At 37.1% G+C, this 18,547-nt stretch overlaps 1 protein-coding gene across 5 annotated transcripts in view; it reads left to right on the top strand.

Annotated features, from left to right (window-relative positions):
* Positions 1-18,547, top strand: part of LTN1 (listerin E3 ubiquitin protein ligase 1) — a 63,554-nt gene that overhangs the window by 25,899 nt on the left and 19,108 nt on the right. For all 5 annotated transcript variants that reach the window (XM_027585212.2, XM_027585211.2, XM_027585210.2 and 2 more), the window contains 3 exons: positions 107-266; positions 1,621-1,725; positions 5,758-5,900. In XM_027585212.2, the coding sequence (XP_027441013.1) occupies positions 107-266; positions 1,621-1,725; positions 5,758-5,900 (408 nt within the window). The remainder of the gene's footprint in view (positions 1-106; positions 267-1,620; positions 1,726-5,757; positions 5,901-18,547) is intronic.

Below are 18,547 nucleotides of genomic sequence, written 5' to 3'. Positions count from 1 at the left end.
TTTGAGACTGGTGGGCGTAGCAGTATTAGAAAATGGGGCAGAGAAGTGAAAGTGATCAAAGGCCTCGTCACAGAATACACTTGATGATGTGTCGTCCATTCTATAGTTGCAGAACTGCTCTATTCACTGCAGTGGTATGAGGAATTAGACAATCCACCTATTTTCCTAACTGGATTTTGTGAAATGCTTCAAAAGATGAATATTACATATGATAACTTGTGTGGACTTGGTAATACTTCTGGCCTTTTACAGCTGTTATTTAACAGGTAAGAATCCCTTTCACCATCCATTTTTATATGATTGTTTTACTCATTTTTGGCTTTGTTTCTGTAAAATGTAAGCTCACGTTGTGCTAATCTTTCAGTCAGAGGGTTGGTCTAAATTAAACCCAATTCTTTTTCTTTTTTTTTTAATATGTATTATTTGAGACAGAGTGAGAAAGCACAAGCAGGGGGAGGGGCAGAGGGAGAGGGAGAAGCAGACTCTCCACTGAGCGGAAAGCCTGATTCCAGGATGGATCCCAGGACTCCGGGATGGATCCCAGGATCCCAGGATCATGACCAGAGCCCAACGAAGACAGGCGCTTCACCAACTGAGCCACCTAGGTGCCCCTAAATTAAACCCAATTCTTAATGATAAATACTTTGTGGATTCTAAGTACTCGATTTACTCATCTGGGGAGATATTTGAACTTTGGTTACGTTCTTAAATCCATAAATACATTCAAGAATGGGACAGATGACAATGAAAGAAATAGAAACCTTGTAGAAGTTGTTTTGTCATCTGTGATCCATCCTTCCACTACTCTCAAATCTAAGCTTTTACTTTGGATGTTGTTACAGATGTGTCTTAACATTATAACCACAGGGGCGCCTTGGTGGCTTAGTTGGTTAAGCATCTGCCTTCAGCTCAGGTCATGATCCCAGGGTCCTGGGATGGAGCCCTACATCAGGCTCCCTGCTCAGCGGGGAGTCTGCTTCTCCCCCTCCTTCCTGCTCGTGCTTTCACTATCTCTGTCTCTCTCAAATAAATAAATAAAATATTTTTTAAAAAAAGATTATAACCACAGAACCCTCTCGCCTAGTTGAGGAAAGTAGGTATGACAACAGTCACACAGGTTATAGCAGTTAGGTATTTAGCCTGTTGAAATTACTGTGTTAAACTGCTTCTCTCTTTTTCTCACTAGCCAATAGTGTTTTGAGTATGCTCTGTGGTATCAGGAACCCCAGGCTGAGTACATCTTTCTCTGCAATCTCAGTCCACATACTCGACACTCAGAACTTTCCCTGGCGGATATTAATACCTCCTTGGTTCTTCAGCATTAACCAGCCTTGGTGTCCTGTGGAATATGTCCTTTTCCCAGCTGCAGTCTCTGGTCCTCAAGGCTAATCTCCCCTATTGGGATTTGTAGGGTTTGGGGATGAGAGCTCAGTACCAGGAGTGTTGGAAGCCTAAGCCTCCCAGTCCATTCAGTAATGGCAGTTGTTTGGGGGCAAAAGCCCTATGTGAATTGATACCCTCACAAGGTGATTTATTTAATTCTGTAAAAGGAATCAGGCAAACACTCTTTAAAAATCTTAAACATTTTGAAAATGGATTTTTTTCTTTTTCTTTTTTTAGATCCATGGAAAATGGCACCCTTTGGTCTCTCATTATTGCTAAGTTGATCCTTTCCCGAAGTGTTTCATCTGATGAAGTAAAACGGCATTATAGGAGAAAAGAAGGGTATTCTTATTTTAAATGTTTGTACTTTGTAATTTGTTGTATTTGGTCACTTTGGCAACCCCAACTAATGAATAATCTAATCAATCAAGGAAACAAGGTTTAAGAAATGAGGAAATTAAAGGAAATGAGAATTAAAGACTTTTTTTTATAGATTTTATTTATTTGCAGGGGGGAGAGAGAGAGAGAGAGCGAGCACACACAGAGGGAGAGGGAGAAGCAGACTCCCTGCTGAGCAGGGGGCCTGACATGGGGATTGATCCCAGGACCTGAGCTGAAGGCAGAAGCTTAACCAACTGAGCCACTCAGGCGCCCCACAGCTGAGCCACCGAGGCACTCTGAGAGAATTAAAGACTTTAAAAGAATTTCAGTTGTTTTAGGGTTGGGACACACCTTATTTTATAAGTATTTTTAACTTTATAATATTTTGTTATGGAATTTTATACTTGGTTTAAAAAGCATTTTGTTAACCTGCTCTCTTTTCCCCAGAAATCTTTTTGGTAGAAATCTTTCTTTTTCCCCTCCCTTACATCCTTCTTCTATTACTTTATTTGTTATTTGGAAGTGATAGGAAAAGTTACTTACTCTTCTCTTTAATAAGGATCATCCTGTTGAAAAATACGATAGAAATGTGATAAATGTGTTCTTAAGACAAAGAAATAGATTATGGGGCTGGACATACTGGAGATCTAGAGTTGGTCATATTAGAGAAGCTGAACACTCAAACACTTAGTTGAAATTTACCAAGAGGCATTTTGAATTTTCTGATTTACCAAGAATTCTGAAATGATATGCATATGTTCTGGTAAGTAGAATTGTAAACTAAATTTCTATTTTTTCGTATTTAGAAATGTTTTAAATTTATTATTTTGAAATAGTTACAGATTTACATGCAATTGTAAGAAATGATACAAGGAGATTCCATATACCCTTCATTCATTTTCCCTCAGTGGTACCATTTTGCATAACTTTAATACAATTTTACAACCAGGAAAATGGCATCGATACCATCCATTGACTAAGTTTACGTGTACTCATTTGTTTGTGTGTGTGTTCTATGTAATTCACATGTCTGACCACTACCACAGACCAAGAGACAGAACAGCTTTATTGTAAGGATCCCTTGTGTTACCTTTTTATAACCAGGGCCACCTCTCTTCCTCCCATTTTCATCTCCAGCAACAAGCAATCTGTTCTTCTCTTTATCGTTTAGGAAAGTTATATAAATGAAATCATATAGCATATGATCTTTTGATACTGGCTTTTTTATTTAGCATAGTTTAATTTTTTTCTGATTATAAAAGTAATAGGGAATTAACTAGAGAAGTATTAGAACTAATTACTAATGATGGATTTATACTTGACAGAAAAATCAAAAACTTTTTTATTCAGTGGTAATAATTAAAAATGGCATAGGACGTCTGAGTGGCTCAGTCGTTAGGTGTCTGCCTTCAACTCAGGTCATGATCCCTGAGATCGAGCCCCGCATTGGGCTTCCTGCTCGGCGGGAAGCCTGCTTCTCCCTCTCCCTCTCCCACTCCCCCTGCTTGTGTTCCTGCTCTTGCTGTCTTGTCTCTCTGTCAAATAAATAAATAATAGAAGCCTGCTTCTCCCTCTCCCACTCCCCCTGCTTATGTTCCTGCTCTCGCTGTCTCTCTCTGTCAAATAAATAAATAATAGAAGCCTGCTTCTCACTTTCCCACTCCCCCGGCTTGTGTTTCTGCTCTCGCTATCTTTCTCTCTCTCTCTGCCAAATAAACAAAAAAACAAACAATATTAAAAATGGCATAGGAAAAAAGAGATTCTATGGAAAATGACAAGAAAACTATACCTCGAAATAAATTTAACAAAAAAAAAATACAGTATAAAACTTTAGTAAAGATTACAAAAGAAGGTGGGAAGATAAATTGTAAAAATGGTTGTATCAATCTGTAATTGCAGTGTAATCTCATTCAAAATTCCAGCAATGTTTTTTGAAAAACTTGACAAACTGCCTTTTAAGGAAAAATGCTCAAGAATTGGTAGGGGTAAAAAAAGAATCAGTAGGAAATTTCTGAAAGAGAAAAGTGAAAGGGACTTGCCTTGTCAATATAATAATTAAGGAGTATTAAATTGGTGAATAGACAAATCAGTGGATCAAGATATAGAATCCAGAAACTAATCCACACAGATTTGAGGATTTAGTTTTTGATGCAGGTGGCCTTTCAAATTAGAGGCATGAGTCAATAATACATGATGTTAGGAAAACCAGATATGTTTGAAAAAAATAGCAAGATGCCCCTCTCTTTCGTTATACACCAGAATGAAGTCCAGATGAAAGCTAAATGTAAATGTAAAACGTAAAACAGATCTATATAAAAGTATCAAGGGAAAATAAGAGTCTCTATGTAATCTTGTTAGGGGAAGATCTTAAGCAAAGCACAAAAACTCAGAATCCGTAAAAGAAATGATAGATATTTCATTTTGTGAAAATGAAAACTTCTAGCAATGTAAGTGCCCATCAATAAATGAATGGATAATCAAAAAATGGTGGTACACACATACAATGGAATATTATTCAGCCTTTAAAAGGAAGGAAATTCTGACACATGTTATACATGGATAAGCCTTGAGGACATTATGCTAAGTGGAATAAACCAGGCATAAATGACAAATATTATATGATTCCGCTTATATGAGATACTTAGAGTAGTCAAATTCATAGAGACAGAAGGTGGAATGGTGGTTGCCAAGACCCGAAGAGAGAGGAAATGGGGAATTCTTGTTTAATGGATAGCGTTCCAGTTTTGTGAAATGAAAAGACTTCCAGAGATTGGTTTACACAGCAGTGTGAATGTACTTAACACTACTGAACTGCACACTTAAAATACTTAATTTGCTAAATTAATATGTATTTTACCCATAATTAAAAATTTTTAGAAAAAGAAAACTTATGTATGACAAAAATGCAGTAAATAATGGTTAAAGGACAAGTGACAAAATGGGAGAAAACTTTTACAAATTAACAAAAACTTAATATCCATAATATACTAATGGCTTCTATTAATCAGTAAAACCATCCAAATTAAAAAATTTGTCAAGGACTTTAACAGGTAATTCATAGATGAAATGGTCAGTAGTCATTTCATTTATAAAATGAAAAATGAATTTGTCATAGTAATAATGATAGAAATACAAATTAAAAGAAGCACATTTTATCTGCCATCTTTCTAGAAATTAAGATTCATCAAGTGTGCAGTCATATTTGTCCATTTTTGGTGAAAGTGTAAATTGTGCTTTTTAGGAAAGCAATTTGAAATTATCAAAATGTAATACATTCATATCCTTTGCTCTTGCATTTCTACTTCTAGGAATCTAGCTTAAATAGTATTATATTTGCACATACGCAGAATAATACCTTGCTCACAGACATTTATTGCAACTTTATTTGTAAGAGCAAAATTTGGGAAAAAACCTCAATGCCCACTAATAGGGGAATAGTTAAATTATGATAGTATGGAATATTTTTCTTTTTGTTCTTAATTTAGTTATGGAGCTTTAAAATAGAAAGTAATTTATATCTATATGTTCTGACATAGAAAGGTCTAAAATGTAAGTGGCAAGTAATACAGTAGTATATTTAGAGTGATCTCATTATGTAAATACATAAACACATAAACTAATTAATAAATAAAAACATAAATAAACATAAAATTCAAGTATATATATGACATCTATGAATATCAATTCATAGAAGGGACACAACTGGTACTGTTTAAATGAATCAGTTGACTCTTAAAGAGAACATAATCATATATTGTATAATTTTTAAAAATTATACATGGAGGTGAAGTTATATATACTTATGTTAAAAACTAGAAGCCTTTCATCATCCAGAACCAGCAACTCTCAATCTTTTCATTGTTTCCTTTTTTTTCTATACAGTTATTTTATGTAGTGGCATTATTAGTCTTTTTGAATATTCTGAAGGAATTTTCTGAAACCACTGCATGTTTAGGATAAATATAATTCATACTTTTCCTTTTCTTTAAACAGTTTTTTCCCACTAACGGAAGGTAATATGCATACCATTCAAAGTCTCTGTCCGTTTTTGTCAAAAGAAGACAAGAAAGAATTCATTGCTCAATGTATACCTCCCCTTTTGGCCTGGACTAAGGAAGATCTTTGCAGTACTAATGGTTAGTGCTTGATAATAAATATTTCTTTACTTTAATTATTGCTTGAGATAAAAGAAGTGTTTCTTAATATCTAAATCCAAATCTAGCAGAGATAAATTGAATTGTAGCTGATTTATTCCTAGTTTATACTTTTGCTTCATAACAAGTTGGCAGTCAATAGGATGAGTGTCATTGGAGAGTGACTGTTACCATTTTGTAGTACAGAAATGCTACAGCCTTAAGGGAAGATAAAAACCTCAACTGTCCTTTCATTATTTCCATCCATAGCATTTTTAGCTATGCTTAATTTCTCCCTAGTCAACCAATGACTGAACATCTAGAGGTAACAGAATAATTTTTGTTGTATTTTAAACCTTTTTGGACACTCTGTACTCTTATTAGTTCATTTGTTTATTAATTTAATAAACACTGAACCTGGCTCTTTGGCAGTTCCTTTGGTAGAGAGGACAGGCATAAAGTTATATCGTGATAACCGATGTATCAGAAACATGTCCTGTGCGTCAGAGCAGCAGAAAAGGAGTTTCCCCACTCTGCTTTGAGGCATCAGTGGTGATTTCACAAAGAAAAATTTAACGGGGTGATGAAGTATATTTTTCCATATGGCTATAGTTGGGGAGGGGCATATGGATATAGTTGGGGACAGACAACATGAAAGAGTGTAGAGAGTTCAGTTTGGCTGGCATTTAAAGTAGAAGGTTGGGGACAAAGGATGTAAGATGCACAAGTAGCTGGATTTTGAGAAAGGGTAGGGGAAAGGCCTTATGTAGGTTAAGGAATTTGGACTTTAAGAGCTAGGCAGTAAGGAGCTATTGGCTCAAATTAGGTAGGAGAGTTGTAAGACTGTCTCATTAGAAAGATTATTTTGATAACTGTGAAGGATGGATATGAGGGAAGAGAGATTGGGGGTAGAAGACAGATAGGAAACTATTGGAATGTCTTTATTTTTTAAAATTTTTATTTTATTTATTTTTGAGGGGGTGGGTCAGAGGAAGAGAGAATCTTAAGCAGGCTCCATGCCCCACATGGAGCCCGGTGGCGGTACTCAGTCTCCCAACCCTGAGATCATGACCTGAGCTGAAATCAAAGAGTTGGATGCTTAATTGACTGAGCCACCCAAATGCCCCTGGAATAATCTTAATGAGAGATATACAGAGCTTGAATCAAGGCATAGACGGAAGAGAGAAGTAGGAAATGAAAGAGATTATGGAAATAGAGTTAGTATGGCTCTGTGATTCTATTTCTGAATTGGGTAGAAGAAAATACCAATAGGCCTTATAGAGAACCTTTAAAGGAGACTTGAAGGTTAGGAGGAAGTAGGCAAGGAGTATACAGGGAGCCAATGTTAAATTAAGGTGGCTATTGTTATTACTCAAATGGAGATTGTCTCTCGATCGGATGGAAATACTACTTTCCAAGCCCGCGTCATGTAGGTAGTAGTATAATCTGTAAATGAGCATGAGCTTGTCCAGGCAGAGTGAAGAGTGAGAAGAACGTCAAGGGAATGCCAATACATAGATACAAGGGGTATGTGGGTGGGGAGAGTTGAGAATAAGGACTAAATATAAAAGCAGAGGAGTTTTAGGTAGTATTCAACCCCTGTGTTAAATACCACAGAAGTTGACATAAAATTCAGGAATGAAGAGTGTTGAGAAAATGGAGGCAGGTATTTGTTCTAAGTGTTCGGTGAAAAGGGATGTAGAAAGGTGAAAGCCAGAGATGAATTTAAGGTCAGAGGGAAAATTGGTGTTGCAGGGGAGGAGGAGGAGGAGTAGGAGATAGAGAAACTGATGATAGCTCCCACTGAGGTGATGAGAGGGATGGAATCTACTTAGAAGATACTAACCTCATGTAGGTGGAGTGACTTTCTTCAGAGAGAAGTTAGGAGAGATGTAGGATGGATGCAGATGTGAACAAAGAGGGTAGGGAACTTGATGTGTTCCTTACTAATAAGCTTTGCATCTCTTTGGGCCAGATCATTTAATGAGTAGAAACTGGATTGCAGATTTTAAGAAGGATAGTGAAAGTTTGAAGTAGTGGAAGAAGAACACACCTATCAACAAACATTTGTCAAGAAGAATTACCCTATGGCACCCAAAGCCAGCCGATGTCAAAAATAAATTATTGTGGCATTAAGCTTTATAGTTTCGTTCACTGACAGAGTTAGATTGTAGGATCAGGCAGGGATTTGCAGTTCTGGAATGGGGATGCAGTAGAACTGGCTGTGCATAGAGGAGAGGAGGACCTAATGGGAGTGCAGGTGGTTTCTCCAAGCAACATTATAACTGAAGTATGGCCAAGGGAAAGAAGGGGCAGGAGGAGACAAGGCTGCAGTGTCACACAGCTGTGTGCAGTCACACAGACCATGGGTTCCTAGCTGTGTGGAGGCTCTACAGGAGGAGGAATGTTTTTGAGATTTGACAAGTAATTTTGCTCTTTCAACCAAAGTAATGAAATAGAATTAGCTAACAAATAGTTTTTAGTATATAGTTGTTAGAAAATCTATTGTTTCTGATTACACTTGAGCTCAGCCTATTCAATTTTGCCAGGAAGATTAAAAAAAAATTATTCCTCTGCCTTTAAAGGACAGTTAAATACATTATACATTTTTTTTCTTTATTCCTCAGTTCCCTTTTACCTAAGGATAAAAACCCAAGTCCTTAGTTTGGCCTGTTGGACATTTTACAATCTTATTGCAACTGATCTCTCCAGTTTTACTTTTTGCTTCCATCCTGGACCTGGCAATGCTAAATCTTCATGATTTTTGAACATTATATACTTTTTTTTCAGTTTTATTGAAAAATTATTGACATCACTGTGTTTCAGGTGTACAACACGATGGTTTGATTTATATATATATTGTGAGGTGATTACCACTATAGGTTCAGCTCACATCCATATTCTCATGTAGATGCGATAACAAGAAAAGGAAAAGGAAAAAAATTTCCTCCTGATGAGAACTCAGGATTAACTTTTACCAGCATTCCTATATATTATATAGTAGTGTTAGCGTAGTCATCGTGTTGTACATTACATCCCTAGTACTTATTTATCTTATAACTGGAAGCTTGTGACTGTAATCCTTCCTCCAAGCCCCGCCCTCCCCCATCCTCCCTTCTGGTAACCACAGTCTAATCTCTTTTTCTGTGAGTGTGGGTTTGATTTGGTATGGTTTGGTTTGGTTCCACATATGAGTGAGATTATACAGTATTTGTCTTTGACTTATTTCACTTTAGCGTAGTATCTTCAATGTCCATCCATGTTGTCACAAATGGTAGGAAATCCTTTTATGGCTGTGAATAGTATTCCATTCTATGTATATACCACAACTTCTTTTCCATTTCATTCATTAATGGACCTTTGGGTTGTTTACATGTCTTGACTATTATAAATAATATTGCTATGAACATGGGGGTGCAGATATCTTTTGGAGTTAATCTTTTTGTTTCCTTTGGATATACATTGACCTTTGAACAACATGGGTTTGAATTGTGTGGGTCCCCTTGTATGCAGATTTTTTTCAATAAGTACAGTACTATAAATGTATTTTCCTTATGATTTTCTTGACATTTTCTTTTTTCTAGCTTACTTTATTATAAGAATATAGTTAATACATATGTGTTAATTGTCAGTGTAATTGGTAAGGCTTCCAGTCAACAGTAGGCTGTTAGTAGTGAAGTTTTTGGGAAGTCAGAAGTTATATGCAGATTTTCAAGTGCATGGGTTGCGGGGGTTGGTGCCCCTAACCTCCACATTATTTGAGGTTTAACTGTATTCTCAGAAATGGAATTACTGGATCATACAGTAGTTCTATTTTTAATTTTTTGAGGGCATCCATACTGTTTCTCATAGTGGCTGTGCCATTTTACAGCCCCACCAACAGGGCATTAGGGTTCCATTTTCTTCACAGCCATGCCAGAATTTGTTATCTCTTATCTTTTTATGATGGCCCTTCTGTTAAGTGTGAGATAATATCTCATTATAGTTTTAATTTTCATTTCCCTAATGACTAGTGATGTTGAGCATCATTTTATATATCTGTTGGCCTTAGGAATATTTTCTTTGGAAAAATGTGTATTCAGGCCCTTGGCCCTTTTTTGTAAATTGGGCTATTTGGTTTTTTGCTATTAAGTTGTATGAGTTCTTTATATATTTTGGATATTAATCCCTTATTGGATATAAGGTTTGCAAATATTTTTCCCATTCTGTAGGTTGTCTTTTCACTTTGTTGATTTATTTTGCTGTGCAGAAACTTTTTAGTCTGATGCAGTCCCACTTGTTTATTTTTTATTTTATTTGTGCTTTAGGAGTCATATCCAAAAATTAATTACCAAGGTGTATGTCAAGAGCTTCATTCCTATGTTTTCCTCTAGGAATTTCATAGTTTTATATATTTAAATCTTTAATTGCTTTTGAGTTAATTTTTGCAAGTGATGTAAGATATGGGGCCAGTTTTATTATTTTACACGTGAATAACCAATTATCCCAGCACCATTTATTGAAGAGACTGTCTTTCTCGATTTAGTATTCTTGAATACCTTGTCAAATATTAGTTGATCATATTTTGGGCTCTCAATTCTGTTTCATTGGTCTGTTTGTTTTTATGACCTATTATACTATCTTGATGACTATAATAGCTTTATTGTATAGCATGACATCAGGAAGTGTGATGCCTCCTGCTTTGTTCTTCTTTCGCAGGATTTCTTTGGCTACTCAGGGTCTTTTGTGGTTCTGTATACGTTTTAAGAGTGTTTTTTCTACTTCTCTAAAAAATGCCAGTGGAATCTTGAATAGGGATTGCATTGAATCTATGGATGGCTTTTGGTAGTATTGATATTTTAACAATATTAATTCTTCCAGTCCATGAACATGGAATACCTTTCTATTTATTTGTGTCTTTGATGTCTTTCATTAATGTCTTGTAGTTTTCAATGTAAAGATCTTTCATTTTCTTAAGTGTATTCCTAAGTATTTTGGTTTTGATGCTATTGTAAATGGGATAGGGAATTTTTTTCAGAAAATGTGTTGCTGTTGTATAGAAATGTTACTGATTTTGTATGTTAATTTTGTATCCTGCAACTCGACTGAATTCACTGATCTAATACTTTTTTTGTTTGAGTCTTTAGGATTTTCTATATATTATATCATGTCATCTGTAAAGAGACAATTTTACTTCCTCCTTTCCAGTTCTGGTACCTTTTATTTCTCTTTTCTTGCTTGGTTGTTTTAGCTAGGACTTCTAGTACTGTGTTGAACAGGAGTGATGAGAGCAGCCATTGTTGTCTTGTTCTAATCTTAGAGGAGAAGCTTTCAGCCTTTCCGCGTTAAGTATGATGTTAGCTGTGGGTTTGTCATTTATGGCCTTTATTATAGTGCAGTATGTTATTTCTACACCTAATCTGTTAAAAGTTTTCATTATGAATGGACGTTGAATTTTGTCAAATGCTTTTCTCTGTGTGTACTGAGATGATCATATGATTGTTTTCTTTCATTTTATTAATGTGATGTATCACATTGATTTGCGTTTTTTGAGCCACTTTGCATTCCAGGGATAAATCCCACTTGGTCATCGTGAATGATCCTTTTAATGTACTGCTGTATTCAGTTTGCTAGTATTTTATTGAGAATTTTTCACCTATATTCTTCAGACCATTTGCCTATAGTTTTCTTTTCTAGTAGTGTCTTTTTGTCTTTTTCTGGTTTTGGTATCAGGATAATGCTGGCCTTGTAAAAACAGTTCGGGAGTGTTTCCTCCTCTGCAATTTTTTGGAAGAGTTTAAGAAAGATTAGTGTTGATTCTTCTTTAAATATTGGGTGAAATTCACCAGTCAAGCCATCTGGCCCTGGGCTTTTTTTCATTAGGAGATTTTTCATTAGTAATTCCGTTTCCTTGTTAGTAATTGGTCTATTCAGATTTTGTTTCTTCCTGATTCAGTCTTGGTAAGTTGTATGTTTCTAAGAGTTTTTCTGCTTCTTTTAGGTTGTCCAGTTTGTTGGCATATAGTTTTTCAACAGTAGCCTCTTATGATCCTTTGAATTACTGTGATACCAGTTGTAATGTCTCCTTTTTCATTTTCAATTTTGTTGATATGAGTCCTTTCTCTTATTTTATTCCTTTGGTTAGTCTAACTAAGGGTTTGTTGGTTTTTTTCCTTCAAAAACCAGCTTTTAGTTTGTTTAATCTTTTTTATTATTTTTCTGTTCACTGTTTCATTTATTTCTGCTCTAATCTTTTATTTTTTTCTTTCTTCTGACTTTGGGCTAATTTTGTTCTTTTGCTAGTTCCTTAAGGCATAGAGGTAGGTAGTTTATTTGGAGATTTTTTTTGCTTCTTAATTAGGCATTTATTGCTATGAACTTCCCTGTTAGAACTACATTTGCTGCATCCCACAAGTTCTGGTGTGTTGTGTTTCCATTTTTGTTTATCTCAAAAAAGTTTTAGTTCCCCTTTAATTTCTTCTTTGATCCATTGGTTGTTTAGGAGAGTGTTAATATCCATATGAATTTTTAAGTTTTCCTCTTGTTATTGATTTCCAGTTTCATGCCATTGTGGTCAGAGAAAGTATTTGATATAATTTCAGTGTTTTTGAATTTGCTGATTGTTTTGTGGTCCAATCTATGGTTTATCTTAGAAAGTGGTCTTTGTGCGCTTGAAAAGAATGTGTATTATGCTGTCGTTGGATAGAATGGAAGCATAATGTTCTAAATATTATCAACATAGAAATATAAGATGTAATTTTGTTATAAGTAAATACATATATATTAGTTCTGTTTTCTTCTGTTTATATCTGTTAGGTCCATTTGATCTATAGTATGTTTAAGTCCACTGGTTACTTATTGATTCTTTGAATAATCTATCTTCATTGTTAAAAGTGCAGTTAAAAGTCTCCAACTATTACTGTATTACTATTTCTTCTTTTAACTCTGTTAGTTTTTGCTTTATATATATATATATATATATATATATATATATATTTAAATATATATTTGCTCCAATGTTGGATGTATAAATATTTACAATTGTAATATCTTTTGATATATTGAACCTTTATCATTATATTATAACCATCTTTGTCTCTTTTTACCATTTTTAAAGTCTATTTTGTCTACGTAAAGACACACCTCGTTTTACTGCATTTTGCTTTGTTGCATTTTGCAGATACTGTGTTTTTTTCTTTTTAATAAATTGAAAATTTATGGCAACTCTGTATCAAGCAAGTTTGTCAGCGCCATTTTTCCAACAGCACTTCATGTTTTTATATTTTGGTAATTCTTGCAAACTTTTTCATTTTTATTTTATTTTTTTCTGGTGATGTGTGAGCAGTGATCTTTGATATTGCTGTTGTAATTGTTTTGGGGTGCCATAGGCTATGCCCATGTAAGATAGCTAACTTAAATGATAAGTTGTGGTGTGTTCTGACTGTTCTACCAACTGGCCATCCTCCTGTCTGTCTCCCTCTCCTTGGGCTTGCCTAGTGCAGGCCAATTAATAATCCTACAATGACCTCTATGTTTTCAAGTGAAAGGAGGAGTCACATGTCTCACATTTTAAATCAAAGGCTAGAAATGATTAAGCTTAGTGAGAAAGTCATGTTGAAAATGAAGATAGTTTTGAAAGCTAGGCCTGTCACACCAGACAGCTAAGTTGTGAATGCAAAAGAAAAGTTCTTGAGGAAATGAAAAGTGTTCTCCATTGAACACATAAATGATAAGAAAGAAAAACAGCCGTGCTGCTGATGTGGAGAAGTTTTAGTGGTTTGGATAGAAGATAAAACCAGCTACAACATTCCCTTTAGGTCCTAACTTTCTTCAGTTCTAAGAAGGCTAAACGAGGTAAAGAAGCTTCAGAGGAAAAATTTGAAGCTAGGAGAGGTTGACTCATGAGGTTTAAGGAAAGAAGCCCTCTGTATAACGTAACAGTGCAAGATGAAGCAGTAAATGCTGCACAGAAGCTATAGCAAGTTATCCAGAAGATCTGGCTAAGGTAATTAATTAAAGTGGCTACTCTAATGGCAAGTTTTCAGTGTAGATGAAACAGCCTTCTACTGAAAGATGCCATTTAAGATATTTGTAGCTAGAGGAAGAAGTCAATGGCTGGCTTCAAAGAACAAGCTGATTCTCTTGTTAGGGGCTAATGCAGCCGGTGACTTTAAATTGGAGTCACTGCTCATTTACCATGGTTGTTGCAGTTTACATTTTTTTAACATTATATAACCAATAGCAGATTTTTGTAGTTATGGTTATTTTTACTAATTTTTTTTTTTTAGATTTTTAAATTTTAGAGTAAACATACACATGGGGGGAGGGGCAGAGGGAGAGAATCCTAAGCAGACTCCCTGCTGAGCTCAGAGTTTGATGCAGGGCTCAGTCCCACTACCCATGAGACCATGACTCAAGCTGAAACCAAAAGTCAGACACCAAACCGACTGAGTCACCCAGGCACCCGGTATTTTTACTATATTAAGAAAATATATTTTTTATTTATTTTTGGAAAGAGAGAAAGTGAATGCACACATGCCCATGAGCGGCAGGGTAGGGGGCAGAGAGAAAGGGAGAGAGAGAATCTTAAAGGAGGCACCATGCTCAGCACAGAGCCCAATGTGGGGCTTGATCTCATGACCCTGAGGTCATGACCTGAGCCAAAATCAAGAGTCAGAGGCTTAACTGACCGAGCCTCCCAGGTGCCCCTAATTTTATTATATTTTTTAAAAACTTTAAACTAGAGTTGTAAGTGAATTATGTACCACTATTATCATATTCCAGAATCCAACTATGACTATATGTTTACCATTACCAATGAGATTTACAATACCTTTTTATGTTTTTATGTAGCTAACTAGTATTCTTTTATTTCCACTCAAAGAACTCCCTTTAGCATTTTTTGTAAGGTGGATTTGGTGGTAATGAACTCCCTTAGCTTTTGTTTTGCCCAGGAAAGTTTTTGTCCCATTCTCTCCTGCCCTGAAAAGTTTCTGTTGAGAAATTCGCTGATACTCTTATGGAGGTTCCCATGGATGTAACTTACTGCTTGTACTGCTCTTAAAATTCTTTCTTTGTCTTTGACTTTTGACAATGTAATTATGACTCAAGTGTAGCCCTATTCACATTCACTTTATTCACAAATAATTATCCTTATGGATCTGGATGTCCATTTCTCTCTACAGGTTTGGGAAGTTGTCAGCCATTATTGTTTTAAATATACTTTCTGTCCGTTTCTCTTTCTGGAATTACCATAATGTGAATTTTTTTTTTATAATTCCCATAGGCTTTCTTCTTTTTTCTTTTTGCTCCAGTGTCCTATCCTCAAGGTCTCTGATTCTTCTGTGTCTTTGAGTCTACTTTTGAAACAGTTGAATTCAGTTCGGTTACTGTATTTTTCAACTCCAGAATTTCTTTTGTTTGGAAGGGAAACCAGAGTTTCAATTTCTCAGAGAATATGAACAAAGGGAAACATGTTCTGCTTACACAAGTATAAAGTTCTTGCACTTAAAAAAGCTAGGTGGGACATGTAGTTCTAATAACACTGGCTGAACTACAAATACAGGCATTTCGCTGTACCCATATGAGGAACCAGAAGTCAGTTTGTTGTTATAGCATAACAAAGAGCTTGGTACTTAAATACTTTAACAACTCCAGAATTTCTGTTTGTTTTTTTTGATGGTCGCAGTTTTCTTATCAAACTTTGCATTTTGTTCATGCATTGTTCCTAATTTTGTTTAGCTTCTTTTCTTCGAGTTTGCTAAACTTCTTTAAGAGAATTATTCTGAATTCTTTGACAGTTTATAGATTTTCATGTCTTTAGGATCAATTATTAGAGCTTTACTAGTTTCCTTTGGGTGTCATATTTATCTGATTATTTGTGATCCTTTATTCCTTACGTTGGTATCTGCACATTCGATTGTGCTCCTCTTCCAAACATGAATAATTTATAGGTTTGTTTTGCAGTAATAGTTCTTTACCAGTCAGCTCAGTTTGGGTTTTTAGGTGTGTCTGCTGGTAATGTCCTTGTGCAAGTAGGGCCTGCTATTACAGTCTGTTTTTGGGCAAAGCTGAACTCTGAGGAAGCAGGGCTGGTGGGGTCGGGGGGAGGCTAACATTTGGAAAAGACTGCTAGCTTGGTGCTGCGGTTGCCTGGATTCTCTGGTCAGACTCACTAGGTAGTTGGAACTGGGTACTATATTCATCAGTGGTTTGGGCTATGAATTAGTTTCTCTGCCCTGCCAGGGCAACAGGATAAATTCCAGAATCTATACAGCTCATTGTTTGGGGACCTGAATTGGCAAGAGCGTGCACAGAATTCCCTTGTCAGATGATGCTCTCTCTGCAGATGGGGGAAGCCACGGGTTGTGCTCGCTATTCAAGTGCCGCTGGACACAGGGTTTTTGGATGGGCTGTGGAGCTTCCTGTGTGCTCTGGTTATTTAGGTTCCCTGGTCAGACTAGCTAAAAGGTTGTATTCGATGATGAGTGGGGCTACAAATTAGATTCCCTGCCTGGGCACAGTGGCAGAAAGAGGTCTAAAGCCAGTGAAGCTCTATATTGTCTAAACTCAAGCAGAACTGCATCCCAAGTTCCTTGACTGAACAGGGCCACTGGTTTTTGTCTGCAGACTATCAGCTTTGCCTGCCCACCTCGGTTTTAGTGCCACTGTGCTGTAGAGCTTTCAGGAATTTTTGCTAGCCCTTTTGGTCAGGTGGGCTAGAAGACTGTCCACAATGTGTGGGGCTATGTCTCAGCTCCCTTGCCTGGGTGGGAGGAGGAGGGGCCAGGAGTGACCCTCAGCTTTATCTGTGAATTAATCACTCTGCCCATGTGGAGCAGGGGAAGCCCCAATGCATGGCTTTGCTCTGGGGTGATCAGTCCCACTCAGCCACCTCTTGGCTTGAGTGCCATGGGGCCACACAGCTTTCAGGGATTGTCTCCAGCCCTTCTGGTCTGATGGGGTGGAAGATGCTCCACAGTGTGTGTTGGGGGAGGGGTGGGGAGGGGGCGGCTGTGGCTCAGCTCCTTAACCTGGGAGTGGGTAATACCACTGGGCTTTAGGGCTGTCAGAACTACTCCTTTAAGAATCAGAATCAGGCAGATCTGCACCCTGCTATGTTCACTGGTCAGTGTGCCCCTGGCTTGGTTCTGCAGATAAGCAAAGCCACTGGTTGGGATTACTGCTGGGCACTGCAGGTATGAACTTGGTCGGCCAAGATCCATGTGCTGGTTGTTACAAGCACTTCATCCATTCTTTGTCAAAGTCAGAGTCCCAGTGGCTGAGCCCTGCAAATTTCCCAGCAATCCCAGTGCTGTGAGATCAGGGTAGGAGCTCCCACCAAGGGACTCACAATAATGGGTGTGTGTGTGTGCTGGTTTCCCCCCTGGGTTCTCTTTTCCTACTGAAGGAACCAGAGTCTCCGGGGAGACCTCTCCACATGGTGCTGCACTGTCCTGGGGAGGGACAGTGCAGTCAGTGGATAGCTGCTTTTCTTACCTTCCTAATGCATCTGTCTTGGTCTCAGTGATGTAGGGGGTGTTTCAGCCTGACCCCTGTAGGAGTCTCAGTGAGGTCTTGTTCTTGAATAATTGTTAGTTGTTTTTCTTGTGAGAGGGAGCAAAGCTAAGAACAACCTATGTCGCCGTCTTGGTGATGTCTCTCCTATTCCACACTTTTTTAGCACTTTGTGCCTTAGCTAGAGTGCCCCTTTGCTACTCTTGCAGACTTGTTTATCTTTTGATAAATCCCGGTTCAAATGCCAGCTTTAAGAAGCCCTTCCTTCCTTCCGATTGATTCATTTATTTCAGAGCGTGAGTGAGTGGGGGAAGGGACGGAGGGAGAGAATATCCAAGCAGACTTCTGCTGAAGGTGGAGCCCAACTCAGGACTTGATCCCATGAGCCATGAGTTCAGGACCTGAGCCAAAACCAAGAGTCACATGCCCAACCGACTGAGCCACCCAAGCGCCCCCGGGAAGCCTCTTCTGACACAACCTAGATGGAGATAGTTGTTTCCTTTTCTAGGCTCCCATTCTTTGTCCACATTATATTGTAATTTGTTTTTAAGTCTCCTAGTACTGCTGGATGAGTCCCTTCAGGGACTGGATTTTGTTCATCTTTCCCCAGCATCTAACAAGGCACCTGATATTCATTATTTATTCATCTTCATTTAGTCAGTCAAAATAAATGTCTGTATCTCAGGCATTGTCCTAGGAGGAAGTATACAGTGATAAGTAAAACAGACAAGGTTCCTTCATGGAGCTTACTTTCTGTTGAGGAGATAACAATAAAAAGTAACAGCACCTTTAGTGCTGTAAAGGCAACAAACACATGATAATTAAGAACAGAGAAATGCAGAGGGCTGTATTTCATATATGTGGGAATTACACAGAGTGGAGGCAATATTGAAGCTGAGTGTTGAAGGATAAGAAGGAACCAGGGATTCTGAAGAGGGGTGAGCCTGTGAGCGCTTTCCAGACATTCCACAATACATGCCTATGAAGTGAATGTATGAATTATGGAACGACGTTTTCTGTTTCCCATCTTTATTTAACTTTACACTCTAACTATGTTTTTTGTATGTTTGTTTTTATTTGAGAGGTGGGTATACTGAGTGAATCCTATACTTAAGAAACCCAGAATAAAAAACAAACAAAACCCAGCACAATAT

This window comes from Zalophus californianus, chromosome 1 (genome assembly GCF_009762305.2).
Source record: "Zalophus californianus isolate mZalCal1 chromosome 1, mZalCal1.pri.v2, whole genome shotgun sequence".
Classification (NCBI taxonomy): domain Eukaryota; kingdom Metazoa; phylum Chordata; class Mammalia; order Carnivora; family Otariidae; genus Zalophus; species Zalophus californianus.
This window is presented reverse-complemented; position numbering and strand designations above follow the sequence as displayed.